The following is a 16,180-nucleotide window of genomic DNA, read 5'->3' as shown; positions in this document are numbered from 1 at the left end:
GGAGATGGATGCCTATAGAACCACGAGCACAAGGGCAGGGGCGAAATATGTCTTTAGGACATTGAAATTCTTGTAAGCCTCAATCGCTAAAGTTGTCAATATTTCTATTTGTGTTTGTTGATTTACATTAATTCCATGTAAATTTGTTATTGTATTTGATTATTACAATTCTATTGAGAATTTTAATTATCTTTAAATTCATATTACCTATCGTTCGACCAACAGTCTAAAGACAGAATTCTGTTTTAAGAAAATCTAAAGACAGAAAAATATGGAACAATTTGGAATATGAACTAGTTCGTTTTGAAAGTATCTCATTAAGTATTGCTGCGATTGAAATTGAGCATGACCTTTCAACCAAAGTCACCCAACCAAACGAAGGGGTCCCATCTCGTTGAACAAGTTAACTATTTTGTTAATCGTTGGGGTCTGTTTGAATAATTGAGACTCGTTTCCCATATATTTAAATTGTAAGTATCGTGGGACTGTTATCCATATTGTTGTTTGACATCATTCTGCCTTGAGTATTTCGGATTTCATGTTAGAAATTCTAAATGCACATGCATGTACAACACTTGATCGGCATAAGATCACTTCGACAATTTCAGATTTTCTCAAAGAATTTTCTATGCACGGCACGCGATCAGTTAAAGATCATTTTGAAAGTTTGTTTATAGATATTTGTCTGCATGTATGTTATTTTTGAAATGAAGAAATCATGTCTGCATGTATGTTTTATTTCCATTGCAATCTGCAAACAAGAAGGAAACGGCATGAAAACCTTTGTTCTTGTTTAGAGAAGTATGCGAATGGGCGCATGAACCTGTGTGTATGCATGCTTGTGGGCTGCATTTTCAAAATTGGCGAACAATTCTTTGTACAGAGAGAAATCATATTACATATTTGTACACAGATCATGGATGTGGTGTTAAGAAAGTAGCGAGTTGCTTTCGATTTGAACGGGTTGTTAACTTACATTAATGGTGCAGCCCCAGTAGAAGAGAGATGTTTATGTTTACATAATTGTATATATGAACCTTTGGGTTAATATGCAGATATGCAATTGGCATATAGAAAGATTGCATAAATTTGGTTTTGCAAATTTTTCTGAAGAAGGGAAAGCAAGTCAGTGTGTTGTCTAAATTTGAAGAGCACAATTGAAAAATACTTCCGAGTAAGTGTTGAGATGACCGGAACGTGGTACATTTCTGTCTTGGTAAGACTAGAACTGAAATGTGGGGGCTAAGGCCTATTTTTTAAAGAATTAAGTTTCTAATTGTGAAGCTTTAAACTACAATGGATTGTATGAAGGAATCCATCACAATTTCCATTAAATGGAAATATTGAGAAATCGAAATTGTGGGGCTCCATTGCAAAATTGCCCTAGATGTTTTTTTTGGTCGAAATTGAGTTTCATTAAATAGAAGGTCAAAGCCCGATTATATCAAATTGAACTCAAATAATTGAGTTCACACAAAATGCAATACAAACAGACATAGAGCCCACTACAAATAAAACTAACAAAATGCATATAGCACACATAAAGGCATAAAGCCCACAGAGAGGCCAAGAGCCCACATAACGGCAAAAAGCCCACAAAAGGCAAAAGCCCACAAAGCACAACACAACATTAGGAAACCCTAAGACCATTAACAGATATGTGCCACAATTGCACTAGATGTAATTTACAAAGTTCTTAAGGTATGTAAATTCATTGGTAGTTTAATAGCAACCACAATTGTAAGAGAATTGTGGGGGTTGGCTTAATTATCTTCGTAATCTCATATTCGTGTAAGAATGGAAAAGTAATTTGCTTTTTAAAAGAGACGAGTAACTTTTATTTTAAGGTACAGAAAGGTTAAAGACTACAAATACCTTAAATATGGGGGAAGTCTACTAAAAAGTTGGCAAATTACTTAGTAAGTCCCAACAAAACGTATGGAGGACTTTTTGAAAACAACTTCTCTCGAATGAATATAATTTCATAAAATGGAATAGTTTATAGTCAACCTAGTGGATCCAAAATTTAAAAGGTTGGCCTAGAGAGTCAGTTGAGCATCGAGGGGAATGAGGTTAAAGTCAACATATTGAATGAATCGGCCGAGCGGAAACCTAACCTAGTTGATTGGAGATTCCATTGTCTAAGTTTAATAGACAAACTGATTGGGCATGATTCAAAGAAGTTAACACACTATACCTCATTCCTATGGTGGAAGAAGTGTGTTGTCTACAGAAGTATAAATGGTACTTTTGTTTAATGATACTATATCTTATAAATAAGAGGAATAGAGCAGACTATTTTGTTCAGCCAAACAAAAAGGTTGATAAAAAGACTTGCTAGTATGTTTTTCTGATTAAAAGTCTGGAAGGATCAGAAATATTATTGAAGTTGGTTAGGCCACTACCTACTAGAAGGTAGCACAGTCTGTTAGAAGTTGTCATATGTTGAATTTGTCTATGTTAATTATGTTGTCTAGTAGTCAATTAATGTGGCTAGTAATAGTCAATTAATGTTTGGCACCTACTATGTTTGGCACCTACAATATTTGGGGGGCTTGACTAGTTTGGTTGCCTAACTTGGTTGGTTGCCTAACTTGGGGGGCTTGACTAATGTCTTAGGAACTTGTATATATATGTGTTGATTGTAAGTAATGAACATAAGTGAAAATCAGAAAATATTCAACAACTCTCATTCTCTCTACTCTTTCCACTTTCTTCTCTCAATATTCTCTATGTTTTGACATGGTATCAGAGCAGCGATCTTGCTGACTCTAGTCTTGAATTGTTGTTTCCATCATGGGAGAAGATGATTTTTCCCATGTTGAAAGTAGCACCACCGATCCTACTACTTTCACCGAATTTGCTGCTCAAATGGCTGAGTTGATGAAGATACAAGCATCAACATCGAATACGACCCCGACCCCGACCCCGACTATTACCTACGAAACCTCTCCTGCACAAATTGGCATTAAGTTGGATGGCTCCAACTATGCCTTATGGTCTCAAGTTATTGAGATGTATGTTGCTGGCAAGGATAAGCTGGGATATCTCACTGGTGAACTCCCAGCACCTTCTCAGACGGACTCGACATTCAACCGATGGCGAACAGAAAATGCAATCGTGAAAGGGTGGCTAATCAACTCCATGGAGCCAAGGTTAATTGGCAACTTCATTAGATTCTCGACGGCCAAAGGAGTTTGGGACGCAATAGCCACAACTTACTTTGATGGCTCTGACACCTCCCAGGTGTATGATCTTAAAAGACGAATCTCCCGTATGCGACAAGGGGGAGGTTCGATTGAAGCTTACTACAATGATCTCCAAGGCTTATGGCGAGAAATCGATTTTCGCCGTCCAAATGAGATGAAGTGCGAGTTGGATATCAAAAAATACTATGATATCATCCAAGAAGATCGAGTTTATATTTTCTTGGATGGTTTGGATGATCGACTAGACAAAGCCCGAAGTGATGTGCTCCAAATGAGTCCATTTCCTACAGTAGAGCAAGCTTATGCTCATGTTCGACGAGAAGATATCCGACAAACTGTGATGTTAGGAGCTCCAACACCAACCGGAGTAGGATTGGTAACAAAAGGAACATACCGACCCTCTCGCCCAATTCCAACTGCTCATCTCCAGCTACAGACAGCTGCCAATAAGACTACTCCACCTTCTCGACCCAAGGCTCCCACAGATGGGAGTGGTTGCACTCACTGCGGGAATCCAAAGCACACTCGAGAAACTTGTTTTAAACTACATGGTTATCCAGATTGGTGGGATGGTCTCAAGGCTCGTAAACTTGCTGCTGGAGGAACGGGTCGTGCTGCCCTTGTCACCTCGGATCCTCTGGTAACGTTAATTCCTCATGAAGAGTCTACCTCAACATCAGAAAAGGACTCTTCATCTTTCAGTAACTCAGGTAACTGTGGATATGTATTTCATACATCATATACAAGTGACTCCACAGGTTGGATTATTGATTCAGGAGCCACAGATCATATGACGTTTGATCCAACCGATTTTCTAAGCACAACCACACCACAACGAACAAGTATTGCCAACGCAAATGGTGTTACCTCTCCTGTGATTGGTGCTGGAACCATTGGCCTCTCTCCATCCCTTACTCTTCAAAATACTTTGCTTGTCCCATCGTTGTCTAATAAATTGATATCTGTTGGCCAAGCTACTGAGCAACTAAATTGTTGTGTACTCATGTATCCCGATTTTTGTTTATTTCAGGATATTCTCACCAAGGAGATCATTGGTCGTGGTACTAAGAGAGGGGGGTTGTACTATGTGGATGATTTCAGTATGGGAAGGGCACATAGTGTGAAGCACTCATCGACTTGGAAGGATCGACAACTTTGGTTATGGCACCGGCGTTTGGGGCATCCGTCTTTTGGCTATATGAGACATCTATTTCCAGATTTGTTTTCGAATTCCTGTACCACTGATTTCCAATGTGATACTTGTATCTTAGCCAAGAGTCACAGAGTCTCTTATCCATCAAGTACAAATAAAAGTGTTGCTCCATTTGCTTTGATACATTCTGATGTTTGGGGTCCTTCACCTATCTCTACAACTTCTGGCTTCCGGTGGTTTATCACCTTTGTAGATGATTGTACCCGCATGACTTGGCTCTTCATGATGAAAAATAAAACTGATGTGTTCCCTATATTCCAGTCATTTCACAAGCAAATTGAAACTCAATTCTCTACCAAGATTCAAGTCCTTCGTTCTGACAATGGGGGTGAATATATCAACCATGATTTTCAGACTTACTTCCAAATACATGGCATCATCCATGAGACCACTTGTCCTCAAACTCCCCAACAGAATGGTGTTGCGGAACGAAAAAACCGACACCTCCTTGAAACAGCACGAGCTCTTTTGATTGGCGCTCATGTTCCTCGCCACCATTGGGATGATGCTATAGTCACCGCAGTGTACCTCATCAATCGAATGCCTTCCAAAGTTTTAGACTTCCGGACTCCATTACAAGCATTTGCCCAACATGGGCCCTTGCCCTCCGTTCAGATGCTTCCGCCCCGAGTTTTTGGTTGTGTAGCATTCGTCCACCTCCATAAGAATCAACGTGGCAAACTTGATCCATGTGCTCTCAGATGTGTGTTTGTAGGCTATGCTGCCCATCAGAAGGGATACCGATGCTATCACCCCTCCAGTCGTCGTACATATGTCACTTTGGATGTCACTTTTATGGAATCGGAAATGTTTTTTCATGATCCGATGTCCAACTCTCCGCCTCACAGAGACATACAAAGAGAACCACTGGGCAAGGAGGCCCTGGAAATTCAAGAACTTGAAGATTGGAGCAAAACGGATCCCAAAAGTCCAGAAGAAAATGTAACCTGCCCAAAAGCGACCGGTCGCCAGGAGCCTAGCGACCGGTCGCATAGAAGTTCTGAAGGTGAAATTCGAACCTGTACAAAAACGACCGGTCGCCAGGAGCCCAGCGACCGGTCGCTTCCAAGCGCTGAAACTGAGTTTCGAATCTGTCCAGAAACGACCGGTCGCCAGGAGCCCAGCGACCGGTCGCTTCCAAGCGCTGAAGCTGAAATTCGAATCTGTACAAAAACGACCGGTCGCCAGGAGCCCAGCGACCGGTCGCTCCACAGCAGAGAGCACAATATTTTTTCCTACTTCGCCGACGATAATGATGAAGACCCCCCTCACATCTCAGTACCAGCTGATCAATCTCCTGAGAATACTCCTGAGGTACGTGATTCTACTACATCTACTGTTTTAGTTGATGAAACTGTTAGTTATAAATTACCTGATAGACAGAATCGTGGAAAACCGCCAATTCGGTATTCACCGGATAATGGCAAGGTATCAAAGTATCCAATTGCAAACTATGTTTCTGCGGAAAAATTATCTGCACCCCTCCAAGGCTTTGTACACCAGTTATCCGCAATTCATATTCCAACCAAAGTGAGTGAGGCATTGAAGGATCCAAAATGGGTTCAAGCAATGAGGGAGGAGATGCATGCTCTGGAGAAAAATCACACATGGACACTGGAGAATTTACCTCAAGGAAAACGGACTGTCGGATGCAGATGGGTTTACACTTTGAAATACAATGCTGATGGGTCAATTGAACGATACAAAGCACGACTTGTGGCAAAGGGATACACGCAGACATATGGTATTGACTATGAAGAAACATTTGCCCCAGTTGCAAAACTTAACACCGTTCGTGTGCTATTGTCCATTGCAGCAAATCTCGATTGGCCTCTCCACCAATTTGATGTGAAGAATGCCTTTCTCCATGGAGAACTCACAGAAGAAGTCTACATGGATATCCCACCAGGATACGTTACATCTACTCCTGCTAATGTGGTGTGCAGATTGCGAAAGGCATTATATGGATTGAAACAGTCTCCCCGAGCATGGTTTGGGCGTTTTACCGTGGCAATGAAGACTTATGGTTTTAAGCAGAGTAATTCTGACCATACTCTGTTCTTAAAACACAAGGGAGGAAAGGTAACTGCTCTCATCATTTATGTTGATGATATGATTATTACTGGGAATGATAAGCAGGAAATTTCTCAACTACAAAAATGTTTGGCAAAGGAGTTTGAAATGAAAAATCTTGGTGGACTCAAGTACTTCTTGGGCATTGAAGTTGCTCGATCAAAGCAAGGCATATTCCTCTCACAAAGGAAGTATGTTCTAGATTTATTGGCAGAAACTGGAATGTTAGATTGCAAACCTGTGGACACTCCAATTGTTCAGAATCACCGCCTTGGGGAATATCCCAATCAAGTACCCACTAACAAAGAAAGATATCAAAGATTGGTGGGACGACTGATCTACCTATCCCATACCCGACCCGACATCGCGTATGCTGTAAGTGTTGCTAGTCAGTTTATGCATTGTCCAAGTGAAGATCATATGGATGCGGTTCTTCGGATTCTTAAATATTTGAAGTCCGCACCAGGAAAAGGACTTATGTTCTCTAAGAATGGTCATCTGAATATCAGTGGCTATACAGATGCAGATTGGGCAGGGAATGTCACTGATAGACGATCAACATCAGGGTATTTCACATTTGTGGGAGGTAACTTGGTTACTTGGAGGAGCAAGAAACAGAATGTTGTTGCTTTGTCTAGTGCAGAAGCGGAATTCAGAGGAATGACCAAAGGAATTTGCGAACTTCTTTGGTTGAGAAAATTGCTTACAGAGATTGGATATGCACCTACATTAGGAATGCATCTACAGTGTGATAACAAGGCTGCAATATCCATTGCACACAATCCAGTTCAACATGATCGCACCAAACATGTTGAAGTGGATCGACACTTCATTAAAGAGAAAGTTGAAAATAAAGAAATTCAGCTTCCGTTTGTCAAGTCCGAAGACCAGCTGGCAGATATTTTGACAAAAGCAGTTTCTAGCAGAGTATTCCACAACTCACTGATCAAGTTGGGCATCGGTGATATCTATGCACCAACTTGAGGGGGAATGTTAGAAGTTGTCATATGTTGAATTTGTCTATGTTAATTATGTTGTCTAGTAGTCAATTAATGTGGCTAGTAATAGTCAATTAATGTTTGGCACCTACTATGTTTGGCACCTACAATATTTGGGGGGCTTGACTAGTTTGGTTGCCTAACTTGGTTGGTTGCCTAACTTGGGGGGCTTGACTAATGTCTTAGGAACTTGTATATATATGTGTTGATTGTAAGTAATGAACATAAGTGAAAATCAGAAAATATTCAACAACTCTCATTCTCTCTACTCTTTCCACTTTCTTCTCTCAATATTCTCTATGTTTTGACACAGTCAACTGGAGCAAAAGAAACCACTTCTTGTTCAAGGTCATAACCAACAAAATAGTTCTGTTGTTGTATATTTCCGAGTATGGACAACGCTTCATTGGACCTCAGCATGGCAAGGCACCAAAGCCCCTTCTCTGCTTCAATGTAAGTAGTTTGTTTCATTAGAATGACTTCTGCACCATCAAAAATGAATTTCAAATCTGGTGCTGCAGAATCCAAGTCCTCAAAACTTCCCTCAAAACACAACTCATACCATTCGCTTGGTCCTCTCCTTTGAGGCAAATCTATGGCTTCCCCCAGTGCCTCGATCAATGCATCATATGCTTCTGATCTAAGGAATGTGTAAGTTGTGCCTGAATCAATAATAAACCCTCCTTCCCCATCACTTGTCATGTTAAAAATCCCATCAGGGAGAGGAACATTTTGGTCACCAATGCTAATTCCGATAAGAGTGACATAGTAATACCAATCCACTCCCTTCAGAAGTGGAGTTTGCCCACCAGAGATCACTGCCTCTGAGCCAAAATACATCCTGCTTCCTGATCCCTCATTGTCCGGGAGCACCATGCAGTACGAGAACTTTTTTATGCCTAGTTGAGAAACTAAGGACAGGGGTTGCCTGCTCAGGCCGAGAGCCCCTGATTGGTTCCCACGAAAATGCCATGAAGAGAAGTCAGAACAACCAAAATCCAAGTGACCAACATCGACAAGGTTCCTCTCAGGGTCTTCAAATGCAAACTTGTCACGGGACAGAGTTCCCTCTGTTGTAGAACCATCTCCATATATTACCCTGTAGTAGCAAGGGTCAAGCAACTCTGCACAGGTTCTCCTACCTACCCCCAGATCCTCACAGGGAAGGGAATCACACAAGTAGTAACCGTAAGAGGAGGATTTTGCAGGGTTGAAGACAGGGGAGCTTTGTGAGCATTTGACCCAAATGGCGTCACTTCCAGTGTCCATGAAGGCATGTACTTGGGTAGGGGGAGTGCCCACAGAGAAAGTCACTATGTACTCACCATTTTCAGGGACTATTCTACAAGAGATATCATGTTCTGAGGATGAAAAGGTGGTGGTGAGTGAGTGGATGTGGTTAAGACGCAAGACAGAACGAAAAGCAGCAGCTTGTATACGATCATAGGCGGTCATGGAACGATTGTATGATGGGGATAGAGGTGAGTCACGGTGGATCAAACGAACCGAAAAGCCATCACCAGCAGTACTGCTGTTGATAGAGTTTATGGATTGAAGAATAAAGATGGTGTTCAAGAAGAAGAAAATGGTGGAAAAGAGAGAGGGCGGTGATATGCCCATTATCTAATATATGTGAATACTGCATCAGAATTTAAGTACCTAGCCAACTAATGCTTTTTTAGGAAGGTAATCTATGCATTTTGGTGCAATAGTTGTCTATTAATAAGGCAGCATTAGGAGTAGATTTAGTTATTAATGTATACCATATAAGTTTGTGAACTAATATAAAGTGTGAATGAGTTTTTTTATTATAAAAAAAGTAGGTCAAGAAAGGCATCAAGGATGTGATACCTTTACTCTTGCATCAAAAGTAGCTGAGTGAATAATATTTGGACATTAGACAGAATTGTTGCAGGGTTAGGTATTTTATGGTTAAGGGTTCATATTGGAAAAACGCAGGAAGCTGAAGAAAAGCTTCAAGGGTGTGAATGCCTGTCTTGGAATCAAAAGATGGGGAAAGACTAACATGACACAAAAGCATGTCCAAGCACCTGGCCATGGCTATACAGCTAACCTAGCTAACCCCCGTGCCAAGTCGTGATCAGAAGGTAGCACAGTCAACCGGAGCAAACGAAACCACTCCTTGTTCAAGGTCATAACCAACAAAATAGTTCCGCAGCTGAATATTTCCAACTGTGGACAACTTTTCATTGGACCTGATAATGGCAAGGCACCAAAGTCCATGCTCTACTTCAATGTAAGTAGTTTGCTTCGTTAGCATGACTTGTACACCATAAAAGAGAAATGTAACATCTGGTCCTGCAGAGTCCAAGTCCTCAAAACTTCCCTCGAAACACTGCTCAAACCATTCGATCAGATCTCTCCTTTGCGGCAAGCGTATGGCTTTGTGCAGTGCCGTGACGAATACGTCATATGCTTCTGATCGAAGCATCGTATAAGTTGTGCCTGAATCAATAACAAACCCTCCTTCCCCATCACTTGTCATTCTAAAAATCCCATCAGGGAGAGGAACATCTTGATCACCAATGCTAATTCCATTCAGAGTGACATAGTAGTAGGCCTTTTCCTCTTTGATCAAATGGAGTTTGGCAGCACCACGCAGTATGAGAACTTTGTATTTCTGATCCAAAATATATCCTGCTTCCTGATTCCTCATTGTCTGGCAGCACCATGCAGTATGAGAACTTCGTTAAGAAGTTAAGGACAAAGCAGCCCTGTTCAAGCCCAGAGCACCTGTTTGTTTGGTTCCCCACAAATTCCCATGAAGAGTAGTTGGAACAGCCAAAATCCAAGTGTCCAACATCTACAAGCTCCCTCTTAGAGCCTTCAAATGCAAACTTGTCATGAGAAAGAGTTGCCCTTGTTGTGGAACCATCTACATATTCTCCTACATAGTAGCAAGGTTCACAAAAATCTCTGCCTCCGCAAGTGTTGCCGCTTGCACCTAGATCATTACAAGAAAGGGAATCGCACGAATAGTAGCTGTAAGAGGAAGATTCTGCAGGGTTAAAGACATTGGAACTTTGTAAGCATTTGATCCAAATGACGTCACTTCCAGTGTCCATAAAGGACTGAACTTGCCTACAGAGAAAGTCACTATGTACTCACCGTTTTCTGGGACTAATCTAGAAGAAATATCATATTCCTGGCGTGAGGATGGAGAGGAGGCGGTGAGGGAGTGGATGTGGTTGAGGCGCAAGAAAGAACGATAAGCAGCTGCTCGTATACGCTCAAGGTTGGTCATGGAGTGGTTGTATAATGGGGAAAGAGGTGAGTCGCGGTGGATCAGGCAAACGGGGCAAAGCCATCACCAGCAGTGCTGCTGATAGCACTTGTGGATTGAAGAATGAAGGTGGTGTATAGGAAGAAGAAAATGCTGAGAAAGAGAGAGGCAACAACAGCCATATCCCACTGCATGCAGAAACTATGCACCTATGAGCCGATTGGTACTTTTATAGGAGTACAATCCAAAGCATTTTCGTGCATTGGTTGTATATTTAACAACACTTTGGTGCATCAGTTGTTTATGTAAATCATAGAATTACTATATAGCTCAAGAGAAGCATCAAGGGTGTGAAACCTTTTACTATCATAAAAAAGCTGAGTGAACATTAGAAAGAATTACGGTTTATATTTGTAAAATTAGCCATAGGAAACTGAAGAAAACCTTCGAGGATGTGAATCACTGTCGAGAAATCAAAAGATATATACGGCCATCCATTAGTTGTTATTAAAAGAAAAGCTTCACGTTGCCCAAATCCAGAAATTGTGAGTTGAAACTATGCAATAGGGTTTAGTAGGTCCTCTTGCTCTGAAAGATCTAGCTAGAGTATAAAATTAACCTATCAAATGTCACATTCTGAAAATATCCCTCCGCGTCAGAAGTTTCAGCTTGAAGATATGTGAAATGATACAAACGCACTAGTAAAGTTAATTGAATCAAATCACTGACATAACAACAAAACTTGCATTGCCTTTGTAAGGAGAGCAATTATTGGAGTGCTCATCAACCATGGCCAAAACACATGGTTCTCTCGGTTGACCAAAAAAAAAAAAGACATGGTTCTCTCTTTTACAGGATACGAACGGCACATGGTTCTCTCTTTTACAGGATACGAACGGCACATGGAGCTTCAGATTTTCATTCATCCCCCAGGAGTTCAATAAAGAACACCTTCTTTGCTGGTTAGGTCCTCAATGTTTACATTCACTTGTAAGCCCGTGGTTAATAAACCACTAACCATTGCAGGAATATCGGATGTTAAAGATACGGCTAATGCCTGGACACAGGAACAATGTGTAAGCTTGAGTTCTCAAACAGACTATTGAACAAGAAAAACAGTTGCATAAATGGTATACCTTTCTGTCCTCTTCCTTCTGGTGCCTAATAACCTCCAAGGGCCACTCACTAACCAACTTTTGAAGCTCAACCACGATGCTGGACTTCTTCGCATCAGGTAAAGTCTGGCATACATAAATCTCAATGGCGTCAGCAAATAGGAAAATATGAAATAAAATCATAACATGGAAATAAGTTTGACCATAATCTTGTCCTTAAAGGTAAGGTGGAGCCAATCTGAAACCAAAATCTTGAGTTGTGTTCAACAATGGAACTCACACCTCATGCAAAACCAGAGTAGGAACTATTCTCTCTTTGTATTTCAAACATTAAATTTACTAATGGGTGGACAGAAGTATTAAAAGTTCAAATATGGTCATTTATCCTGATATAATAAACAAATGAAATGAATCATAGTTGCTCCATTCATTCAACGGAGAGATTCTGTGGTACTGTTTAAAGAGCTTACGTTTCTACAAAAGACTCAGATTTCAAATTAGCTATTGTAGGACTTTTTTCCCCTATCAAAATATAAAGTGTAAAAGGAACCAAACCTGATTTAGAACTTGGATGATGGAAGCAGCTTCCTCGGGCTTATGTTCTAAGAGAAAACCCTGCAAAAAAAAAGTAGTAAATAAATGTCAAAAAATACATGGGGTGAATTGATTGAAACTAATAGCTATACCAAACAAAGCTCTAACTGGAGATGCTGAGGCAAAAAACTTATAAGTTTTTTTTCTTTTTCTTTTTCTTTTTCTTATAAACAAAAAGGGGGATTCAAACTTGGAACCTCATTCGATATTGGCAAAAGAAATACCACTAGACAAAGAGCTAGTTGGTTCTAGCTTCATAGAAGCCATTTAACCAGATATATAGAGGAACTGTCACTTAACCGCCTATAACCAGGTTTGAGCGATTCTCTTACATATCTGGCAATAGAATCATCCATCTCCAGACCATTGCTTACTGGACCCAGCTACCAGTCCGTCTGGTTTTAACAAATACGTATGGAAAGTTTGGGGGGAGAATACAGGGATGTAAGGTTCGATACCTTAGCACATGAAAATCCACTCGCAACAGTGTGCTGCTTCATCGACTCAGATCTTAACTTCTCAATTTTCCACAATGATTCAACATCTCCTGCAAATGAGAAACTTGAAATGCTTTAAACAATATACCGGATGCCATCATAAAGAATAATATTCATTTGAAGCTAAGCATAACCTACTGGGGATGACGATAGAAAAAAATAATAATAATTTGGTCTCAAAACATAATATAAGAGAACAGAGAATTTGTAGAAACCTATTTTAGCAGCTAATTCCATCCATAGATCAAATGCAGTTTGCCGTAGCTTTACTCCAGCTTTGACAAACCTTTTTGAGTACTTAGACATCAGCTGCCAATTATCAGTATTGTAACAGATGCTGCAAATAGTCAACCAAAACAGATTCAAGATCATGTTAAGAACATTAAAAAAATTTAAAAGTGAAACCCTACAGAAAGCAGTAACCTTAGCTAATGATTATCTTGTTTCTTTGCAATGAAACACTACAGAGACCACTTGTGAAATCTGTACAGCATTTTGAGTTCTTTTCCACAATGAAACTTTGAAAGTTAAGAAGTAAAAGCACTATCACAGCAGTCATAGTTTATAACCTAGATACCTGAAAACGATATCTGCTGTACCAGGTTGCAAGGGTAAGTCATTCTTCTTTAAAAGACTCATTATTTCCATCATAAGTTTAGCATCACTGTGTTCTTTAGCATGTATCTGCGGCCAATTTACAGCAAGATTTTATTGCATCTAAATCTCAAGTACAAGAGAAACCTAAATGGTCAACATCCAATTTCATTAGTACCAGTAAATGGTGAGCAGATCCGATGGTAGGAGCCAATCCATACACATTATGTTTCCACAAGGCCTTCTTTCCTGCAATGTCAGATATATCAATTGATAAGATCCAGCAAGTGCAGAACTCTGAACACCCAGCATGGGTTTCTCTAAACTGTAGATTTAGAATTTCACTCACAAAAAGAGACCAAATTTGAGCCCTAAAAATAAGATTCATATGGCATACCAAAGTCAAGGGCCCCCACACGAGCACATGCCTTAGTAACCTCTCGGCAGAGATTGCAATTAAAATCAGAATGGATGCGAAGATTTGACAATCTCTGCAATCAATAGCAAAGCATACAACTGTCAACAGAAACAACTTAAACTTCACTTAGAGTATGCAAATTGAAAATGGTGAGCCAACCATAATGCTGAGAGATTAGGAACTAACAAATCTGCGTAGATTCTGCAAGATGTCAAATAGAAGCTTAATATCTTCATGCTTTTTGCAATTCTCAATCAATGACCATAACCAAGCATTGGGGGGCATTGATCGTTTTATATTCACAGATTGCAGCATTTTATCATACAGCTCCTTCACAACCTCTGCACCCAACCAAGAAAGAAGATATTACTAAAACAACTTAAACATCAATTTGAAGAAATTTACACCAAAGCAAAGCTACAACCTGTGGAACCACCTTCGACGGTACTCGCTTCAGAAGAAAAGGGCGCTCTCAATGTCATCATTGTGCACGTTGTGTGTTGTTCCATTGGCAGAAGAGAACCGCGAGTAATGCCTATATAATTCAATATCCTCATGTTACAAAATTATTGATTTCAAGATATAGACTTTGCTTGTTTGTTTGGTTCATGATAAAATACTCACAGATAACTCACTCAATTATGGTTAACGAGCCTATAAACACATGTTATAAATATAAATAAATAAAAAGTTAAGAATACCTGAGAACATAAAAACGAAAGACTCTAACTTTGTCACTAGAAACATAAGACTCAATAATCATTATCTTTTACCCTTTTATTCCTTTCATTTCCTCAGGTTTCTCAACAACCAAACAACATATAAACTATAGAAACTGCATCAACACAGGAAAAAAAAAATTCTCAAAAGTAATACTTTACTCCTTTGAGTTCAGGTTTGGTTTGCCAGATACTTCTCGGCAACCAAACAGAATATTAGTTACAAAAAAATTTCAACTAAATACAGAAAAGAGAAAGGTTCGCAATGAGAATTAGATGAGCGAATGCTGAGCCTACCAAAGAACAAGGAGTTTTGCGAAGAGACGGTGCTGAGGTTCCGCCATTGGAAAGAAGTGAGGGGAGCTTCGACAACTCGGACATCTGGAGAGAGAAATTGATCGGATTTGATAAAAATGGGAGATTTGAGAGCTCTAGAGAGCCTGCGAGTATTGGAGACCACTTGCATGGCTTTGAAGGACCGAGTCCAGTCTGATATTGGGGCTCCGAGTGAACTCGGCGAGTTTTGGAGAAAGCTAAAGCCCAGGCACTGAACGATCAGGGTTTAGAGGGAAGACCGGAAGAGAGAGGAGCATGTATTTGTATAACGGCGGTCCATGGTTGTTACTGTGGAACTTTTGTTTTTTTTCTTTTCAAGACCGTTAATGGAACTTCACTTCTAAGTTTTTGCTACTTGCTATATACACCCATGAAGTTTGATCATCACACCCAACAACAAGAAGAAATTACGAAATTTCAAACTTTACTCTCTATATATGGTGATAAAAAAGAAATAAAATTTAAAGGGTTTAAATGCAAATAGATTTTCTTAGTTACATTTTTCCAAGGGCTTCAAAAATTATAGGGCGACTACTTGAAGTTGGTGCAAATTAGTGGAATTACTTTTCAAAAGTATATTTGAGTTTATTTCTTTACTTTCATTTTTACCTATATCGGCATGTGATATATTAGTAATTATACTACTCTCAAGTGTATGCATAGTTTGAGATTTGCATTTTGCAAGTAAAATTGAGAATATATCTTAGTGCACTTAAAGCATCAGTTGGTCCGAGACAGTGAGCTCCCATTGCACCTAACTTCGAATCCCCTCTTTATATAGATTAGATTAACTTTAAGTAGTACGACAATGAAACATCTACTTTATAATGAAGACACATATATTAGATACTTAGCTTGTATCCTTAAACATAATAGCACATGAGAATTTCTATTTTAATTAATACACGTATTTTGCAGAGACTTATGATTATTAAAGTGCCTTTGTTAATTAATTATTTGTTAAAGTTATTCATGATGATGATGATGTGGGGCTTTCGATCTCAGAGATGGGGCTTCAAGCCCCCATCCCATATGGGGATTTGATGAGTACCGCTCATCCCAATCCCCATCTTGATCGCCTTGAAGTTAGTTGTGGCAGAGAGTCTTTTTCTCATAATTTCTTGCACTGTGTAATGCAATTTGAAGGAGAAAATGACTCATATCAGCCTG

The 16,180-nt window shown here is 39.8% G+C and overlaps 1 protein-coding gene and 2 pseudogenes across 2 annotated transcripts; all 3 read right to left on the bottom strand.

Annotated features, from left to right (window-relative positions):
- Positions 1–7,790: 7,790 nt before the first annotated feature.
- Positions 7,791–9,225, bottom strand: LOC110751576 (aspartic proteinase CDR1-like; annotated as a pseudogene).
- Positions 9,226–9,437: 212 nt separating this feature from the next.
- On the bottom strand, positions 9,438–11,323 carry LOC110751577 (aspartic proteinase CDR1-like; annotated as a pseudogene).
- A 139-nt stretch (positions 11,324–11,462) lies between these two features.
- On the bottom strand, positions 11,463–15,316 carry LOC110751588 (adenylyl cyclase). Of its 2 annotated transcripts, XM_088247685.1 has the most exons (12): positions 14,972–15,316; positions 14,380–14,490; positions 14,142–14,296; positions 13,935–14,028; positions 13,716–13,786; positions 13,521–13,627; positions 13,159–13,280; positions 12,905–12,993; positions 12,408–12,467; positions 11,874–11,978; positions 11,644–11,794; positions 11,463–11,610 (listed from the first exon to the last, which is right to left on the bottom strand). In XM_088247685.1, exons 1-11 carry the CDS (start codon positions 15,138–15,140, stop codon positions 11,675–11,677), a joined length of 1,203 nt encoding a protein of 400 aa, XP_088103811.1. In that variant the 5' UTR covers positions 15,141–15,316; the 3' UTR covers positions 11,463–11,610; positions 11,644–11,674. The 2 variants fall into 2 exon arrangements, with proteins under 2 accessions (XP_088103811.1, XP_021807770.2); XM_021952078.2 differs by having other exon boundaries at positions 11,463–11,794.
- Positions 15,317–16,180: the final 864 nt, after the last annotated feature.

This window comes from Prunus avium, chromosome 1 (assembly GCF_965620075.1).
Source record: "Prunus avium chromosome 1, drPruAviu1.hap1.1, whole genome shotgun sequence".
NCBI classification, from domain to species: Eukaryota; Viridiplantae; Streptophyta; class Magnoliopsida; order Rosales; family Rosaceae; genus Prunus; species Prunus avium.
This window is presented reverse-complemented; position numbering and strand designations above follow the sequence as displayed.